General features: G+C 41.0%; 2 protein-coding genes across 4 annotated transcripts in view; one reads left to right on the forward strand and one right to left on the reverse strand.

Annotated features, from left to right (window-relative positions):
- Window positions 1-17,890, reverse strand: part of LOC123540446 (RCC1-like G exchanging factor-like protein) — a 68,724-nt gene that overhangs the window by 23,391 nt on the left and 27,443 nt on the right. The gene's annotated exons all lie outside the window — the stretch shown is intronic.
- LOC123540445 (uncharacterized) lies at window positions 1,074-6,578 on the forward strand. Its single transcript, XM_045325481.2, has one exon. It carries the CDS (start codon window positions 1,081-1,083, stop codon window positions 3,187-3,189), a length of 2,109 nt encoding a protein of 702 aa, XP_045181416.2. The 5' UTR covers window positions 1,074-1,080; the 3' UTR covers window positions 3,190-6,578.

Genomic DNA, 17,890 nt, shown 5'->3' on the forward strand with positions numbered 1-17,890 from the left:
CAGGCAATAATGAATACAAAAAGCTTTATCTGCAAATCTGAACAGTTCTCTCATGTAAATGAGAGGAAAATGCCTCCTGAGGTAGGTCACTCTAGACAATATTTATGATCTATTAGAAGATCTTTGGAAGCAAAGAATGTAACAAAGCAAAATAACAAACTATTATCCTTCAAAGGATGTATTTCTGTATGTCTATGGATATTTGTACTTCCAGTTAGACCAAGGTTAAAAAGAAATATTACCATAAAAATTAATCCTACCTTTTGTGAAAAAAATAACTGCATCGTTTCACTTACTTCATGCTGGTTTTGAAATATCACTTTGTGTATAGCCACTTAAATAATGTCAAGAAAAATCAGTTTATTATGTTACTTTGAAAAATATATCTTCTTCCTAATGTGCATAAAGTGTGCATAATTGTAATCAGACCCCCTCTCAATCTAACTTTCATTTCACAATTACTATACTGGTACTGATGATAAACACGAACAGAAAATGAGGTTTTTTACCTGTAACTCCTTTATTTCCGCAAACTGAAATCAATTACTGGTATCAAAATAAAGCTTAACATTTGCTGAAAACTTACATAATTCAAACTTTATATTTAGTAAGCAAACTCACACGAAGTGAGGCCCTGAAAGGGGTTTGTAAAATGGGGACTGTATGAACGTTGACTGATGATAAATTCGACCACTTTGTCATTTACAAAATTTTCTTCCTATTATTATATTGAAACTTTCCCCAAAAAGCTGCAACAATCATTCCTGATCAAGTAATGAAAAGTGACCCAATGTCAGGCCTTCATGTTTCAACAGAGAGCATGCGCAAAAAAACACCCTCTTCCCAGTAATTTTGGATAAATATTTTTCAACAAATAAATGTAAGTTATTTATTTATACAGAATATTTACCAATTTTGTTTTTGTTTACACGAATCGGTGTTGTAAGTGGGGACTATTAGATGGTGTGTTCAATTTTATAAATAACTGCTCGCAATCGAATATTTCCAAGGTGGTCGACTTTATCATCTGTCCGGGTTTATCATCAGTACATGCAGTACCAGTACAAATTTCATTTCAGAATGTTCAAAAAGCCGGAATATGAAAATAACATTTCACTGAAGCTATCAGAAGTCTTAGATGACATAGGAATTAATGAAAGAATGGTGAAGAAAAGGAGAAGAGTATACATGCTGGGAGAGACTATCACTACTATCAATAACCAGTTAACTGTTAATAATCAGACTGTGTACTTTGCAGGCAGTCGAACAGAAGGAGCAACAACTAAAGGACTTGTTTCAGACTTTGATATTCTACACTGTAACCATTATTTCAATGTGATGCAGGACTGGTCAGAGTGGAAACCTGGCAAGGAAAATCTGCTAATGATAAAGAACGAGACTACAACACCTGGGTATTGCTTTCTACAGCGTCTTAGATCTGACCTACCTCTTCATATAACTGAAATTAATAAACACAGCATAAGAGATAGAAATGGGAGAATACTGTTGAAGAACACAGTCCTGAATGTTTATCAGGTGGGTGTACAAGAACGTCATGGACCATCATATTTTACTCCAGGAAAGCTAGGAAAGCCTGACATAGACTATGTTATTGCTTATCCCTGCACATCATGGCCTCAATCAGCAAAAGGCTGGATAGAAAGACAAGGCATAGGTAACTGGCCAACACCATATATGAAGAGATATGCTGTCAGCAATGGATGTTTTGTTGTTGGAGTTGTCAGCAAGGTCAGTGCTTACACTGATATGGAATGGAGGATATCTACTAGTCTGGCAGAGAGATGTTTGATGTATAATTTAAACATTACACAATTACGTTGCTATGTCTTAATGAAAATGCTAGTTAAAACATCTCTGAATCCTCTAGGAGAAAATAACATGTCAAGTTTTATGTGCAAAACAGTTCTGCTACATTGTATAGAAAACACAGAAACAAACACATGGCAGGAACACAATTTGCTAATGTGTCTAACATACTGCTTACTGGAATTAAGCAGCTGTGTAAGAAGTGACCACAGTGACTGCCCACATTTCATTATACCTGAAAACAACTTGATGGCAGGACAATTTTCAGCTGAGGTGAAACACTTGTTGTTAGAAAGAATCAGTGGCTTGATACAGAGTGATGTAAATGCATTGCTTAGTGTGCATATTGATAACCTTGGCCTTAGACTGCAGATCAAACTGAACATTGTACCTCACTATGTAACATATAATCTACCTTCCCCTGCTGAAATCTGTGAATTGGTTTCAGCTGAGTTTTACATAAACTTAGCAATAAGCACCAGTTATTCATCTAATCTAATTCTGAGAGTAAAAGATAATAAAACAGAAGTAATAAAGCTACAATTAAAAAGAATAATAAACTACAGCAAACAAGGTAACAGACTAGAGAAGGCGGCCTGCCGGTTTTTGGCACCTCTGCTATATACCAAACTAGGATCCATCCTGGCATCATCAAATATTGGTCAGAACAACATGGTGTCACCTGTAGCACTGACCTGTCTCTCAGCAGGCTTGAACTCTGATGTGGCATCAAGCAGACTTACACTGGCATCAGTGTTCTACTGTATAGGGGATATGGAGAAAACAGAATTTATTCTACGAAACACCAAACAGCAATGTAACTCTGGTGTTGTTGTGCCTGTTTGTGACTGCTGGGAACATCCTGCGCCTGATGTATCTGCAGAGTTCAAAAAAATTTGCAATGAACAGAATGAAAAATGTATCAAATATATCACAACTTTCTGTATCAGATTCTTGCGGTGTGAGATCAACTGTGTTCCTTCTGAGCTAAAATATGAAATGTTCAGATCTACACATGATGACATGCTCCACAGAGATCAGGATAAAGACTGCTGGATGGACTGTGCTGTAGCTGATCCTCTCCCTTACCTCTACTTCCTACAATACAAGACATATGGTCATCTCCAAAGATACCCACATCAACAACAAGCTCTCAGTAACCTTATGAGGACCATTGACACAGATCCAAACCTCCGCCACAAAGAAACAGCCCTGAATCTACTTGGACAGTGCATGGAACAGGAGAACAGGTCCCAACAAGCATTAAAATGCTATATGCTTTCTTTAAATGAAAGAGCAAGAAACAATGCAGCAAAGTTCCATATCTGTAGACTACTCTCAAATGCAATGTTAAATCGATAGGGCTGTTAAGTATTTGCCGTGTTACGCACTTTTTTATAACAAATTTTAACAGCATTAATAGCATTTACGTCATTTACATCACTTCCTTTGTTATGTATTGACGGCATGTAATATTCAGTTGAGAAACAGATTTTAGAGCAAACACTACATGTTGTATATTCAGCTTACCAAAGTTCACAGATACCCACATTTTTGGTGCCGTGACTAAAAAGGAAAATGAATTTACAGAAACTACAATCATCCATTACGACGAACAATTGCGATATTACTCGAGAAATTAGAAGAAATTAAAGAAAACAGAACTTAGTTAGATTTCAACACTCTGCTGAAGACACTGGAGATAAAACTGGATATGCTTACATCAGTCAAAGAAAAGATACAATCTCAGACTAATGTCGATGGAATAGAAAAGGATATGATGGAGACAATCATTTATATGATTGAGTAAGATTAAAAACTAAACCAATTTAAAGACTTTCTATGCCAGCAGCAGACAACAGTTCAAGGTTCTACATAGCAGACGACAACTTGAGATTCTAGCAACAGACGCTAATTCAAAGTTCTACACTGCTGATTACAGTTCGAGATTCTACGCAGCAAGTAGATTCAACGCACATTCCATTCCATTTTAGAGATCACCAGTTACCACCGGACATTTAGCAATTTTTCATCAGCTTCATCTCAGTTTCAAAGACTACTGAAGCTAACCTTACCAATGTTTAGCGGAGACACGATCCAGTGGCAGACTTTTTGGGATTCATTTGAATCGACTGTGCATTTAAACACAAATCTTACAGACGTCCAGAAGTTTAATTACTTGAAGGCGTAGTTGGAAGGCAGTGCAGAAAGAACCCTGGAAGGTTTCCCACTCACGAATGCAAACTATGTTCCCACTCACGAATGCAAACTATGTTTAGGCCCTAGCTTTCCTGAAAGAGAGATTTGGAAGACCGCATAAGATCATAATCACCTATATGCAAGCCCTATCGGAGATACCAGTGCCGACTAACAGCTTACAGCTTATATACTTTAAGAAGTTTTCAAGATAAGATAGAGGCATATGTGCATGATCTGGAATCGCTAGGCCAGTGCCAAGACACATACGGCAATTTACTTGTGCCAGTCATCTTTGGAAAACTACCGCCCGAGATTAAACAAAATTTGGCACTAAAACATGTTGATAACTGAATTTTGAGGAGATTACAATCATAGAAGCTGGGCAGCAGCAACAACAGGGACCCATAGGCGCGTATGATTTGACCACACCTTTGACCACACCATTTTTTCACTGGAGCGAGACCAAGGAACAGGCACAACAGGGATAAAAGACCAGCACCACCATCCAGGTCAACTGGTCCCTGGAAAGACAGCAATTCATGCATATTCTGTGATGGAACCCTAATGAATGCTGGAAAGTCATCAGTGTAGAAACAAGAAGAGTGATCGTGAAAAATAAACACCTGTGTTTTAACTGCCTGCAAAAACATTACGTTTCTTAACGCAAGTCAAGCGGCGGATGTACAGTTTGCAAACGAAAAACATCATACAAGCATTTGCAATCAGAAGTCGTCATCCAGAGGAGAGGCTAATTCCCAACAACCAGTACCCGAAACTTCAACTAAAACAGCATACTAATACGCAAAGGACGAGACCTGGAGTCCTGCTGAGGACCGCGATAGCTACTGTTAGTAATAGTTCCGGAAATGTACATGTAGAGGCAAACATACCTTTTGATGGGGGTGCACAAAGATCTTTTATAACAGATGAATTAGCCTGTAAATTACAACTTATTCCAGACGGAACAGAAGAAATAAACTGTCATCATTCGGAAGCAGTAAAAACTGTGTGCAGAATCTCCGTACATCTACGTATTTAATTACTGACATAAAGGAGAAATTACCAATTTCAGTGCCGATTGTACCAATGATTGCCACGCCCTTCCATAATCGATTACAGATTACCGTATCTCAAAGGATTGAAATTTGCACATCTTATTACAGACGACAACCATTTTAGTGTATCTCTTTTGATTGGTGCCAACCACTACTGGAAGATCGTTGAAGACAGAATTGTTTGTGGCAGTGGACCAACAGCAGTAAAATCTAAGATTTACTTACTTTCCGGACCAGTTCAAGGAACGAAACCCACAGATTCAGCAAACATTATGAACGTGATTACCTCCCATAGACCAGAAGAAGCAGCACTCGAGAAATTTTGGAGTCTTCAGAGTATGGGAATCATCTCCGACAAAACAGACAGAAAACACAGTGATAATAGCTACTTACAAGAATACCAGACCAATTCCATTACGTTCAATGGAAACAGGTATGTTGAGATGTTTCCATGGAAACAAGATCATCCGCCACTACCGAAAAACTACAGTGTTACAAAGCAAAGAACTGAATAGACTTCTAGAAGATTGAAGGAAGAACCACATATACTACAAAAGTATAGAGACGTAACAGCTGATTAAGTAAAAAGAGGCTTTATTGAAAAGATTAGCGAGGATTCGAACCCACAGGAACCCCCACATCAAGTTGTCCATTATATTCCACACCACCCTGTTAAGGATTCAACGACCGCACCAGTAAGAATAGTTTATGCCTACAGCTGCAGTCATGTGACTTACCGAGCGTGAACGATTGCTTACAGTCTACACCACCGATCCTTAACGATTTGACATGCCTACTTGTGATATTTTGTTTAAATTCAGTAGCTGTAACAACAGATATTGAAAAAGTTTTTCTTCATGATGGACTTCATGAGAAAGACCGAGACGCTTAGCCTATAAGATTTGTCTTTCTAGTGATCCAAAGAACACAGATAGCCAGCTAGCCAGCTATGTACATATAGATTAAAGGCAGTTTTGTTTGGCGCGACCTGCTCTCCCTTCATATTAAACGCAACAATTCTTAAGCACCTGGAAATAAATAATGACACTTTAGCAGCAGAAATTTTAAGGAGAGACAGTCAGACCTTTATGCTGACAACATTCTGTCGAGTTTCGAGCACGAGACAGAGGCATTGACGTACTTCCGGAATGCATGTGACCTGATGCTGAAGGCCGGACTAAATCTTCGTTCATAGACATCTAACAGTCAGTCCATGAGGTCAGTCACAGCACAGGAAGGTGTTTTAGACAAAAGTACTAGGGATGCAATGGTTAAACATTACCAAGAGGCTTCTACTTTGTCATTCTTCAAGGATATATGATCCATTAGGATTTCTTAGTCCAATAACATTACACGCAAAAATCGTGTCAACAGTAGTCATTTGGTCCGATAGCCAGACTGTATATTGCACTGGATGACATCTAACAGACCACAGAAAAGATTAGTTAGAAACTGTGTTGCTAAGATTAAGAATCCTACAGCAAAATACACATGGAAATCTTGCCTGACCAATGACAATTTCCAAAATTTGTTAACAAGAGGAATCAGTTCAACTCAGTTTACAGATGAAAAATTATGGTTCAAAGGACCGTTTGGATTACAGACACATCAAAATGGCCAACATGGGAAGTAGTGTTCAAGTACGTAAGAGAGACATACTGCTCCAGAAAAACCTATTGCCTCGGAGAAACCACCTACTTCCTAAGAGAAACCTACTGCACAAGACAGACATACTGCCCCAGAGAAACCTACTGCCTCAGAGAAACATAATGTCCCAGAGACATACTGCCTCATAGAAACCTACTGACTTCGAGAGACATACTGCCCCAGAGAAACCTACTACGTCAGAGAGGCATACTGCCCCAGAGAGAAAAATAATACTGCACCAGAGAAGCTTACAGCCCCAGAGAGACATACTGTCCCAGAGAAACCTACTGACTAGGAGAGACATACTGCTTCAGAGAAACCTACTGGGTCAGAGAGACATACTGCCGCAGAGAAACCTACTGACCCAGAGAAACTTACTGCCTCAGAGAGACCTACTGCCCCAGAGAAACATACTACCCCAGAGAAACCTACTGTGTCAGAGAGACATACTGCCTTAGAGAGACATACTGCCCAAGAGAGACATACTGTCCCAGAGAAATCTACTGCCCCAGAGACACCTACTGACCCAGAAAACCTACTGCCTCAGAGAGACATACTGCCCCAGAAAAACATACTGTCTCAGAGAAACCTACTGTCCTAGATAAACCTACTGTTCCAAAGAAACCTACTGCCCCAGAGAAACATACTACCTCAGACAGACATACTGCCTCAGTAAAGCTACTGCCTCAGAGAGAAATACTGCCCAAGAGAAACCTACTGCCTCAGAGAGACAAACTGCCTTAGAGAGACCTACTGCCTTAGAGAGACATACTGTCTCAGAGAAACCTACTGCCTCAGAGAGACATACTGCCTTAGAGAGACCTACTGCCTCAGAGAGACATACTGTCTCAGAGAAACCTACTGCCTCAGAGAGACATACTACCCCAGAAAGACATACTGCCTCAGAGAAACCTACTGCCTCAGAGAGACAAACTGCCTTAGAGAGACCTACTGCCTCAGAGAGAACTACTGCCTCAGAGAGACATACTGCCTCAGAGAGACATACTGCCCCAGAAAGACATACTGTCTCAGAGAAACCTACTGCCTCAGAGAGAACTACTGCCTCAGAGAGACATACTGCCTTAGAGAGACATACTGCCTCAGAGAGACATACTGCCTCAGAGAGACATACTGCCTCAGAGAAACCTACTGCCTCAGAGAGAACTACTGCCTCAGAGAGACATACTGCCTCAGAGAGAACTACTGCCTCAGAGAGACATACTGCCTCAGAGAGACACCTACTGCCTCAGAGAAAACTACTGCCTCAGAGAAACCTACTGTCTCAGAGAGAACTACTGCCTCACAGAGACATACTGCCTTAGAGAGACATACTGTCTCAGAGAAACCTACTGCCTCAGAGAGACATACTGCCTTAGAGAGACCTACTGCCTCAGAGAGACATACTGTCTCAGAGAAACCTACTGCCTCAGAGAGACATACTGCCCCAGAAAGACATACTGCCTCAGAGAAACCTACTACCTCAGAGAGACAAACTGCCTTAGAGAGACCTACTGCCTCAGAGAGACATAATGTCTCAGAGAAACCTACTGCCTCTGAGAGACATACTGCCTTAGAGAGACCTACTGCCTCAGAGAGACATACTGTCTCAGAGAAACCTACTGCCTCAGAGAGACATACTGCCCCAGAAAGACATACTGCCTCAGAGAAACCTACTGCCCCAGTGAGAACTACTGCCTCAGAGAGACATACTGCCTCAGAGTGACCTACTTCCTCAGAGAGACATACTGCCCAAGAAAGACATACTGCCTCAGAGAAACCTACTGCCTCAGAGAGAACTAGTGCCTCAGAGAGACAAACTGACTTAGAGAGACCTACTGCCTCAGAGAGAACTACTGCCTCAGAGAGACATACTGCCTCAGAGAGACATACTGCCCGAGAAAGACAAACTGTCTCAGAGAAACCTACTGCCTCAGAGAGAACTACTGCCTCAGAGAGACATACTGCCTCAGAGAGACATACTGCCTTAGAGAGACATACTGCCTCAGAGAGACATACTGCCCCAAAAAGACATACTGTCTCAGAGAAACCTACTGCCTCAGAGAGAACTACTGCCTCAGAGAGACATACGGCCTTAGAGAGACATACTGCCTCAGAGAGACATACTGCCTCACAGAGACATACTGCCTTAGATAGACATACTGTCTCAGAGAAACCTACTGCCTCAGAGAGACATACTGCCTTAGAGAGACCTACAGCCTCAGAGAGACATACTGTCTCAGAGAAACCTACTGCCTCGGAGAGACATACTGCCCCAGAAAGACATACTGCCTCAGAGAAACCTACTGCCTCAGAGAGAACTACTGCCTCAGGGAGACAAACTGCCTCAGAGAGACCTACTGCCTCAGAGAGACATACTGTCTCAGAGAAACCTACTGCCTCAGAGAGACATACTGCCTCAGAGAGACCTACTGCCTCAGAGAGACATACTGTCTCAGAGAAACCTACTGCCTCAGAGAGACATACTGCCCCAGAAAGACATACTGCCTCAGAGAAACCTACTGCCCCAGAGAGAACTACTGCCTCAGAGAGACATACTGCCTCAGAGAGACATACTGCCCCAGAAAGACATACTGCCCCAGAGAAACCCACTACCTCAGAGACCAACTGCCTCAAAGAGACATACTGCCCCAGAGAAACCTACTGCCTCAAAGAAACATACTGTCCCAGAGAGACATACTGCCCCAGAGAAACCTACTGCTTCAGAGAGACATACTGCCTTAGAAAGACATACTGCCCCAGAGAAACCTACTGCCTCAGAGAGACACACTGCACCAGGGAGACAAACTGCCCCAGAGAAACCTTCTGCCCCAGAGAAACATACTGCCTCAGAGAGATGTACTGCCCCAGAGAAACCTACTGCCTCAGAGAGACACACTGCACCAGGGAGACAAACTGCCCCAGAGAAACTTACTGCCCCAGAGAAACCTACTGCCCCAGAGAAACATACTGCCTCAGAGAGATGTACTGCCTCAGAGACATACTTCCCCTGAGAAACCTACTGCCTCAGAGAGACATACTGCCCTAGAGAGACATACTGCCTCAGAGAAACCTACTGCCTCAGAGAAACATACTGTAACAGAGAGACATACTGTCACAGAGAGACATGCTGCCCCAGAGAAACCATCTGACTTGGAGAGACATACTGCCCCAGAGAAACCTACTGCCTCGGAGAGACATACTGCCTTAGACAGACATACTACCCCAGAGAAACCTACTACCTCAGAGAGACATACTGCCCCAGAGAAACCTACTGACTTGGAGAGACATGCTGCCCCGAAGAAACCTACTGACTTGGAGAAACATACTGCCCCAGAGAAACCTACTGCCTTAGGGAGACATACTGCCCCATAGAGAAAAACAAGTGAATGAAGTATTGCCATGCAATACAAAGTCCCCTACTGGAAGGCACCTAATTTTCTCTACTGCAGTATAACATAATGAACTGATATCTGTCAATGATGTATAAACAATATTGTACTATATATACAATATGTTATAACAAAACACTTGGATTAAAATTTATATATATAAAAACCTACAGTTGTTTTCATATTGAATTTTTTTGGCTGATTATAAAAATGTTATCATGTAAGTTATTTATAGTAACAACAAAGGGAAATTAATCTTTTAAAAAAAAAAAAAAAAAAATCTATATAATACAAGTCCACAAGAAACTCTTTACCAGGTAGAGATAGGTCAAAATACACCTAAAAATTGGATGTAACATGCATGCTGTACCACAGAAAAGTGGTCTCGATTTTTCTCTACCGCCAGTAATAAAAAAGTTACAATAAAATCTATTTATAGTAAAAACAAAGGGACGTAATTCTAAAAACAAGGGTGCCTCATGTTGGTGAACATTTGGTCCAAGTTACATCAAAATCCCTCCATGCATGAAGAAGAAATGTCCCGTACAAAGTCATTCTTGAATTTGACCTTTGACCTCTAAATATGACCTTGACCTTAGACCTAGGGACCTGGTTCTTGCGCATGACATGTTGTCTCATCCAGGGGAATATTTGTGCCAACTGATATCTAAATCCTGCTTTGCATGACAAAGTTATAGACCGGACAGGAAAAAAATCCTCTTGACCTTTGATCTCAAAGTGTGACCTTGACATTTAAGCTAGGGTATTGGGTGTTGCGCATGACACGTCGTCTCATCATGGGAAACATTTATGCCAAGTAATATTGTAATCCCTTGATGGATGACAGAGTTCTGGATCGGACAGGGCAAAAACCTTATTGACCTTTGACCTCCAATTGTGACCTTGACCTTTGAGCTAAGGGTCTGGGCTTTGCGCATGACATGTTGTCTCATCATGGGGAACATTTGTGCCAAGTAATATTAAAATCCCTTCATGGATGGCAGAGTTATGGACGGGACAGGAAAAAAACTCTGTTGACCTTTGACCCCCAATTGTGACCTTGACCTTTGAGCTAGGGGTCTGGGATTTGCGCATGACACGTCATCTCATCATGGGGAACACTTGTGCTAAGTGATATTAAAATTCCTTAATGAATGTCAGAGTTATGGACCGGACACGAAACAGACCCTGTTCATGCTATGTTAACATTTGACTGCTAAGTGTGACCTTGACCTCTGAGCTAGGGGTCTGAAAGTTGTGCATGACACATCGTCTTATTACGAGGTACATTTGTGCCAAGAATATTAAAATCCCTTCATAGATGGGAAAGTTATGGACCGGACAGGAAAAAAGCCTTGTTGACCTTTGACCTCCAATTGTGACCTTGACCTTTAAGCTAGGGGTCCAGGTTTTGCGCACGACACGTCGTCTCCTCATGGGGAACATTTGTGCCAAGTAATATTAAAATCTCTTCATGGATGGGAGAGTTATGGACCGGACAGGAAAAAAGCCCTGTTGACCTTTGACCTCCAATTGTGACCTTGACCTTTGAGCTAGGGGTCCGGGATTTGCGCATGACACATCATCTCATCATGGGGAATATTTGTGCCAAGTAATACTAAAATCCCTTCAAGGATGGGAGAGTTGTGGACCGGACAGGAAAAAAGCCCTGTTGACCTTTGACCTCCAATTGTGACCTTGACCTTTGAGCTAGAGGTCCGGGTTTTGCGCATGACACGTCGTCTCATCATGGGGAACATTTGTGTCAAGTAATATTAAAATCCCTTCATGGATGGCAGAGTTATGGACCGGACACGAAATTGCGGACGGACGGACGGACGGACGGACGGACGGACGGAATGACGGAAAAGTGCATTCCTATAGTCCCCGAAACTGGTTTTCAACCAGTAGGGGACTAATAATACTGCCCCAGAGAAGCCTACTGCCCAAAAGAGACATACTGTCTCAGAGAAACCTACTGACTTGGAGAAACATACTGCCCCAGAGAAACCTACTGCATCAGGGACATATACTGCCCCATAGAGAACAAGAGGACCATGATGGTCCTGAATCACTCACCTGTCTCCATATGACCCAATTTTCATGAAGATCCATTGAAAAATATGGCTTCTCGAGAGGTCACAAGGTTTTTCTATTATTTGACCGAATGACCTTGTTTTTGAAGGCACATGACCCATTTTTGAACTTGACCTAGATATTTTCAAGGTGAACATTTTCACCAATTTTCATGAAGATCTCATGAAGAGTATGGCCTCTAGAGAGGTCACAAGGTTTTTCTATTTTTATACCTACTGACCTAGTTTTGACCACACATGACCCAGTTTCAAACTTTACCTAGATATCATCAAGGTGAACATTCAGACAAATTTTCATGAAGATCCATTGAAAAATATGCCCTCTAGAGTGGTCAAAATGTTTTTTTTTATTTTTAGACCTACTGACCTAGTTTTTGACGGCACGTGACCCAGTTTCAAACTTGACCTAGATATCATCAAGATGAATATTCAGACCAACTTTCATACAGATCCTATGAAAAATATGGCCTCTAGAGAGGTCACAAGGTTTTTATATTATTTGACCTACTGACCTAGTTTTAGAAGGCACGTGACCCAGTTTCGAACTTGACCTAGATATCATCAAGGTGAACATTCTGACCAATTTTCATGAAAATCAATTGAAAAGTATGGCCTCTAGAGAGGTCACAAGGTTTTTCTATTTTTAGACCTACTGACCCAGTTTTTGATCGCAGTTGACCCAGTTTCAAACCTGACCTAGATATCATCAAGATGAACATTCAGACTAACTTTCATACAGATCCCATGAAAAATATGGCCACTAGAGAGGTCACAAGGTTTTTCTATTATTTGAACTACTGACCTAGTTTTTAAAGGCACGTGACCCAGTTTCGAACTTGACCTAGATATCATCAAGCTGAACATTCTGACCAATTTTCATGAAGATCTTTTGAAAAGTATGGCCTCTAGAGAGGTCACAAGGTTTTTCTATTTTTAGACCTACTGACCTAGTTTTTAACCGCAGTTGACCCAGTTTCGAACTTGACCTAGATATAATCAAGATGAACATTCAAACTAACTTTCATACAGATCCCATGAAAAATATGGCCTCTAGAGAGGTCACAAAGTTTTTCTATTATTTGACCTACTGACCTAGTTTTTGATGGCACGTGACCCAGTTTCAAACTTGACCTAGATATCATCAAGGTTAACATTCTGACCAATTTTCATGAAGATACATTGAAAAGTATGGCCTCTAGAGAGGTCACAAGGTTTTTCTATTTTTAGACCTACTGACCTAGTTTTCGATCGCACTTGACCCAGTTTCGAACCTGACCTAGATATCATCAAGATGAATATTCTGACCAACTTTCATAAAGATCCCATGAAAAATGTGACCTCTAGAGTGGTCACAAGCAAAAGTTTACCGACGGATGCACGGACGGACGTACACCACGCGATCACAAAAGCTCACCTTGTCACTTTGTGACAGGTGAGCTAAAAATAATACTGCCCCAGAGAAGCCTACTGCCCCAGAGAGACATACTGTCTCAGAGAAACCTACTGCCCCAGAGAGACGTACAGCCCAAGAGAGACATACTGCCCCAGAAAGACATACTGCCCCAGGAAGACATGTTACAATAGAGGAGAGACATAGGCCTGCTAGAAGACACATAACACCAGAAAGGAGACCTACTACACCAGGCAACAGTTCTATCTTACAAGAAACTGGACCCACAAACCCGAGAACAGACTTACTACTACAGTACTAGACGCGCATCTCGAAATAGAATACGGCACACACAGGCTCATAGATGTTACCAGATATAACAAATACAGTAAAATGTTTTGTGTTACAGCCTATGTTCAAAGATTTATTAGAAGCTGTAGAGTTACAAAAGTATGCAGATTTCAGATTCATCCAACTGTAAAAGAACTCCATGAGGCAGAGATGATTTGGATTAGATGTTGCCAGTCTACAACCTACTCATAAGAAACAACTAAAGTGAGATCAAAAGAAAACCGACAACTAATGGTTAAACAACTACACTTGTTCCTGGAGGAGACTGGATACATTCATTGTGGTGGCAGGCTTCATAATGCCCCTCTTGATAATATGACAAAATTTCCCTTCCTGTTACCTAGGAAACATCCGTTAACAAAACTTATAGTACTGCACGCTCACCAGAACATGTTACAAGCTGCAGTTAATTCATACATAACACATCTAAGGCAAAAATTCTGGATACCAGCCGTAAGACAATATTTTAGAACAACACTGAGAAAATGTGTGAACTGTCTGAAGATATGTGACAGACCATACTGTGCACAAGCCCCACCACCACTACCAAAAGAAAGAGTTGAAGACAAACCGCCCTTCACAGTGACTAGGGTAGATTTTCCTGGAGCACTTTATCTTAAAGAGGAATCAGAAGCAGAATCAAAAGCTTACATTTACTTATTCACCTTCGCTACACTTTGAAATTGTTCTGAACTTGACAGAAGAGACATTCCTGCACACATTCTGGAGATTTTCCAGTTGTAAATCATTACCTAGAGTTCTGATATCAGAAAATGCTACGACATATAAGGCAGCATCTGAACACCTGAGACGATTGTTTGAGTCCCCCACTTTACAGGATTCACTGAACAATCAATGAACTGAATGGCAATTCATACCCAAGCGCGCACCCTGGTATGCAAGCTGGCGGAAATGGCTAATTTGGATGACCAAAACTACGCTGAAGAAAATTTTAGGAAGAACCAGTCTGAACATGAAAGCACTGCAGATGGTAATCACCGAGATAGAGGCTACGATGAACAAGAGCTTGTAGAACAAGAAATGCCCCCTTGATGCATTCAGTAACTGCATATGGAACAGAAATTATTTGGTCAGACTTAAAAAAAAAGGTTATACTGTTCTCGGTCAATGTGACCTTGACCTTTGACCTATCAACCTCAAAATAAATAGGAGTCATCTGCTGGTCATGATCAACCTCCTTATCAACTGTCATGACCGTTGGACCAAGCGTTTTTCAGTTATCATCCAGAAACTGTTCAACAGTTTAAGGTAGCAGTGACCTTGACCTTAGACCTAATGACCTCAAAATCAGTAAGGGTCATCTGCTGATCATAACAAACCTCCCTATCAAGTTTGGTGATCCTAGGCCAAAGCATTCTCAAGTTATCGTCCAGAAATGGTTAACAAATTCTGGGTCATTGTGACCTTGACCTTTGATCTACTGACCATGGTCATCTCTTCATCAAATTCAACCTCCCTATCAACTTTCATGATCTTAGGCCTATGCAGGGTTTTTTTCCCTTCATAATATGGGCCGTTTATAGGCCTCTTTCCCTCCAAAAATTTCTTTAAAATCATGCAGTTTTCCCAAAAAATTGACTTTACATCAGGTTTTTCATTCCCCTTTGCTTATTTGCCGAGCTATTTTTCCCCAAATCAGAGGCCTGGGCCCCTTCCCCTCCTGGTAAAAAAAACCCTGCTTATTGTTTTCGAGCTATCAACCAGGAACAATTTAACTGTTCTGGGTCACTGTGACCTTGACCTTTGACTTACTGACCTCAAAATCAATAGGGGTCATCCGCCAGTCATGATCCTTGGCCCAAGGGTTCTCAAGTTGTTGTCCAGAAACCGTTAAACTGTTCTGTGTAACAGTGACCTTGACCTTTAACCTACAGACTCAAAATCAATAGAGGTCATCTGTTGGTCATGACCAACTTCCTTATCAACTTTCAAGATCACAGGCCCAAGCATTCTCAAGTTATCATCCGGAAACCATTTAACTGTTCCGGGTCACTATGACCTTGACCTTTGACCGACTGAATGCAAAATCAATTAGGGTCATCTGCTGGTCATGACCAACCTCCCTTCAACTTTCATAATCCTAGGCCCAAGTGTTCTTGAGTTATCATGTGGAAACTGTTAAAACTGTTCTGGGTCACTGTGACCTTGATCTTTGTCCTACTGGCCTCAAAATCAATAGGGTTCATCTGCTGGTCATGACCAACACCCCAATCAATTTTCATTATCCCAAGCCCAAGTGTTCTTGTGTTATCAATCGGAAACCATTTAACTGTTCAGGGTCACTGTGAAATTGATATTCAACCAACTGACCTCAAAATCAATAGGTGGTCATCTGCTGGTCATGTCCAACCTCCCTATCAACTTTCATTATCCTAGGCCCAAGTGTTCTTGAGTTATCATCCGGTAACTGTTTAACTGTTCTGGGTCACTGTGACCTTGACTTTTGACCTACTGACCTCAGAATCAATAGGGGTCATCTGCTGGTCATGACCAACTCCCTAGCAACATTCATGATCCTAGGCCAAAGCATTCTTGAGTCATCATCCGGAAACGGACAGGTCTACCGACCGACGTACCAACTGACATCTGCATAACAATATACCCCTCCTTCTTCGAAGGGGGGCATAATGACCGCCCATTAACTCACATATCTAGCAATCCAGATGACTTGGAACCTTTAACGTGGGCACATCTCTTGTATGGCCAGAGGATTAAGACACTGCCCTACACCGAAGCCCTGGAAGAAGCCGAGCTGTACCAGACATCCGACAGAGCCACAATTTACAAAACAGCTATGTCTAAAGCTCACATTATTGAACAGTTCAGAAGACAGTGGAAGCTCGAATTCATAAAGGCTCTGAGGGAACATCATATGGCAACCGGAACTGAAACACGGTCGACTGACATCAGTGATGTTGTACAAGTTTTTGACTATAGACCACGTGTCCAGTGGAAATTAGGTGTCATGGAGGAGCTATGACTTGAAATGATGGACACAGGCCGTAAAACTTAGGACGAGCAGTGGACATACCACTAGACCAGTTAAAAAACTTTATTTATTGAAAACAGCAAATAAAAGAGAAATTGTTTGTCAAATTAAAAAACTGTCAGAACTTGTGTTAATGTGATATTCAGGACTTGTGTTAACGTGAATAAGAAATTCAAAACTCTGGTTAATGTGATGTTCAAGACTTGTGTCAATGTGATATTCAGGACTTGTGATAATGTGATATTCAGGACTTGTGTAAATATGATATTCAAGACTTGTTTTAAACTGATGTTCAGGACTTGTGATATAGAGAATATTAGGTTACTGTGTGATAAATTTAAATTTATTAGGCGAGTAGAAGAAAATATATTATGCGAGGCTGTGCCGAGCCTTATATTTTTTCGTAGACGAGCCTAATAAATTTAAATTTTTCAGGCAGCAATCTTATATTCTATTTATCCTACCTGTTCAGGAAAAATAGGGAAAAAAGTCGTTGGAAAGAGCAACAGCGTGTAGACTTGACGTCATATACGACGTTTGCAAGTGCAATTCTATTTGTGGATAAAATTGAAAAATTGCAAAAACTTTCTTGTTTCTGGATAAAAACTTTTGATATTACCACTTATTTTCTTAGTTAGAACATTTCCAATACAATGATAACGGTTTTTATGAAAAATTCGGAAAAAAGATGTTTTCAAAATTTCCGCCTGAAGCACTGTAAAAGTGAAAAATAGCAATAACATTTTTGTTTCCGGATAAAAACCTATAATTTGACCACTCATTTTCTAAGTTTAAGCATTTCCAATACAATGGTGACGGTTTCAATGCAAAATTTTGATAAAATATGTGATTTCAAAAATTCCCGCTAAAGTGATATCTTGACAATGACTAGATAAAACAAAGTTTATTAGGCAGGCCGATTTTAT

The sequence above is a fragment of the Mercenaria mercenaria genome, chromosome 16 (genome assembly GCF_021730395.1).
Source record: "Mercenaria mercenaria strain notata chromosome 16, MADL_Memer_1, whole genome shotgun sequence".
NCBI classification, from domain to species: Eukaryota; Metazoa; Mollusca; class Bivalvia; order Venerida; family Veneridae; genus Mercenaria; species Mercenaria mercenaria.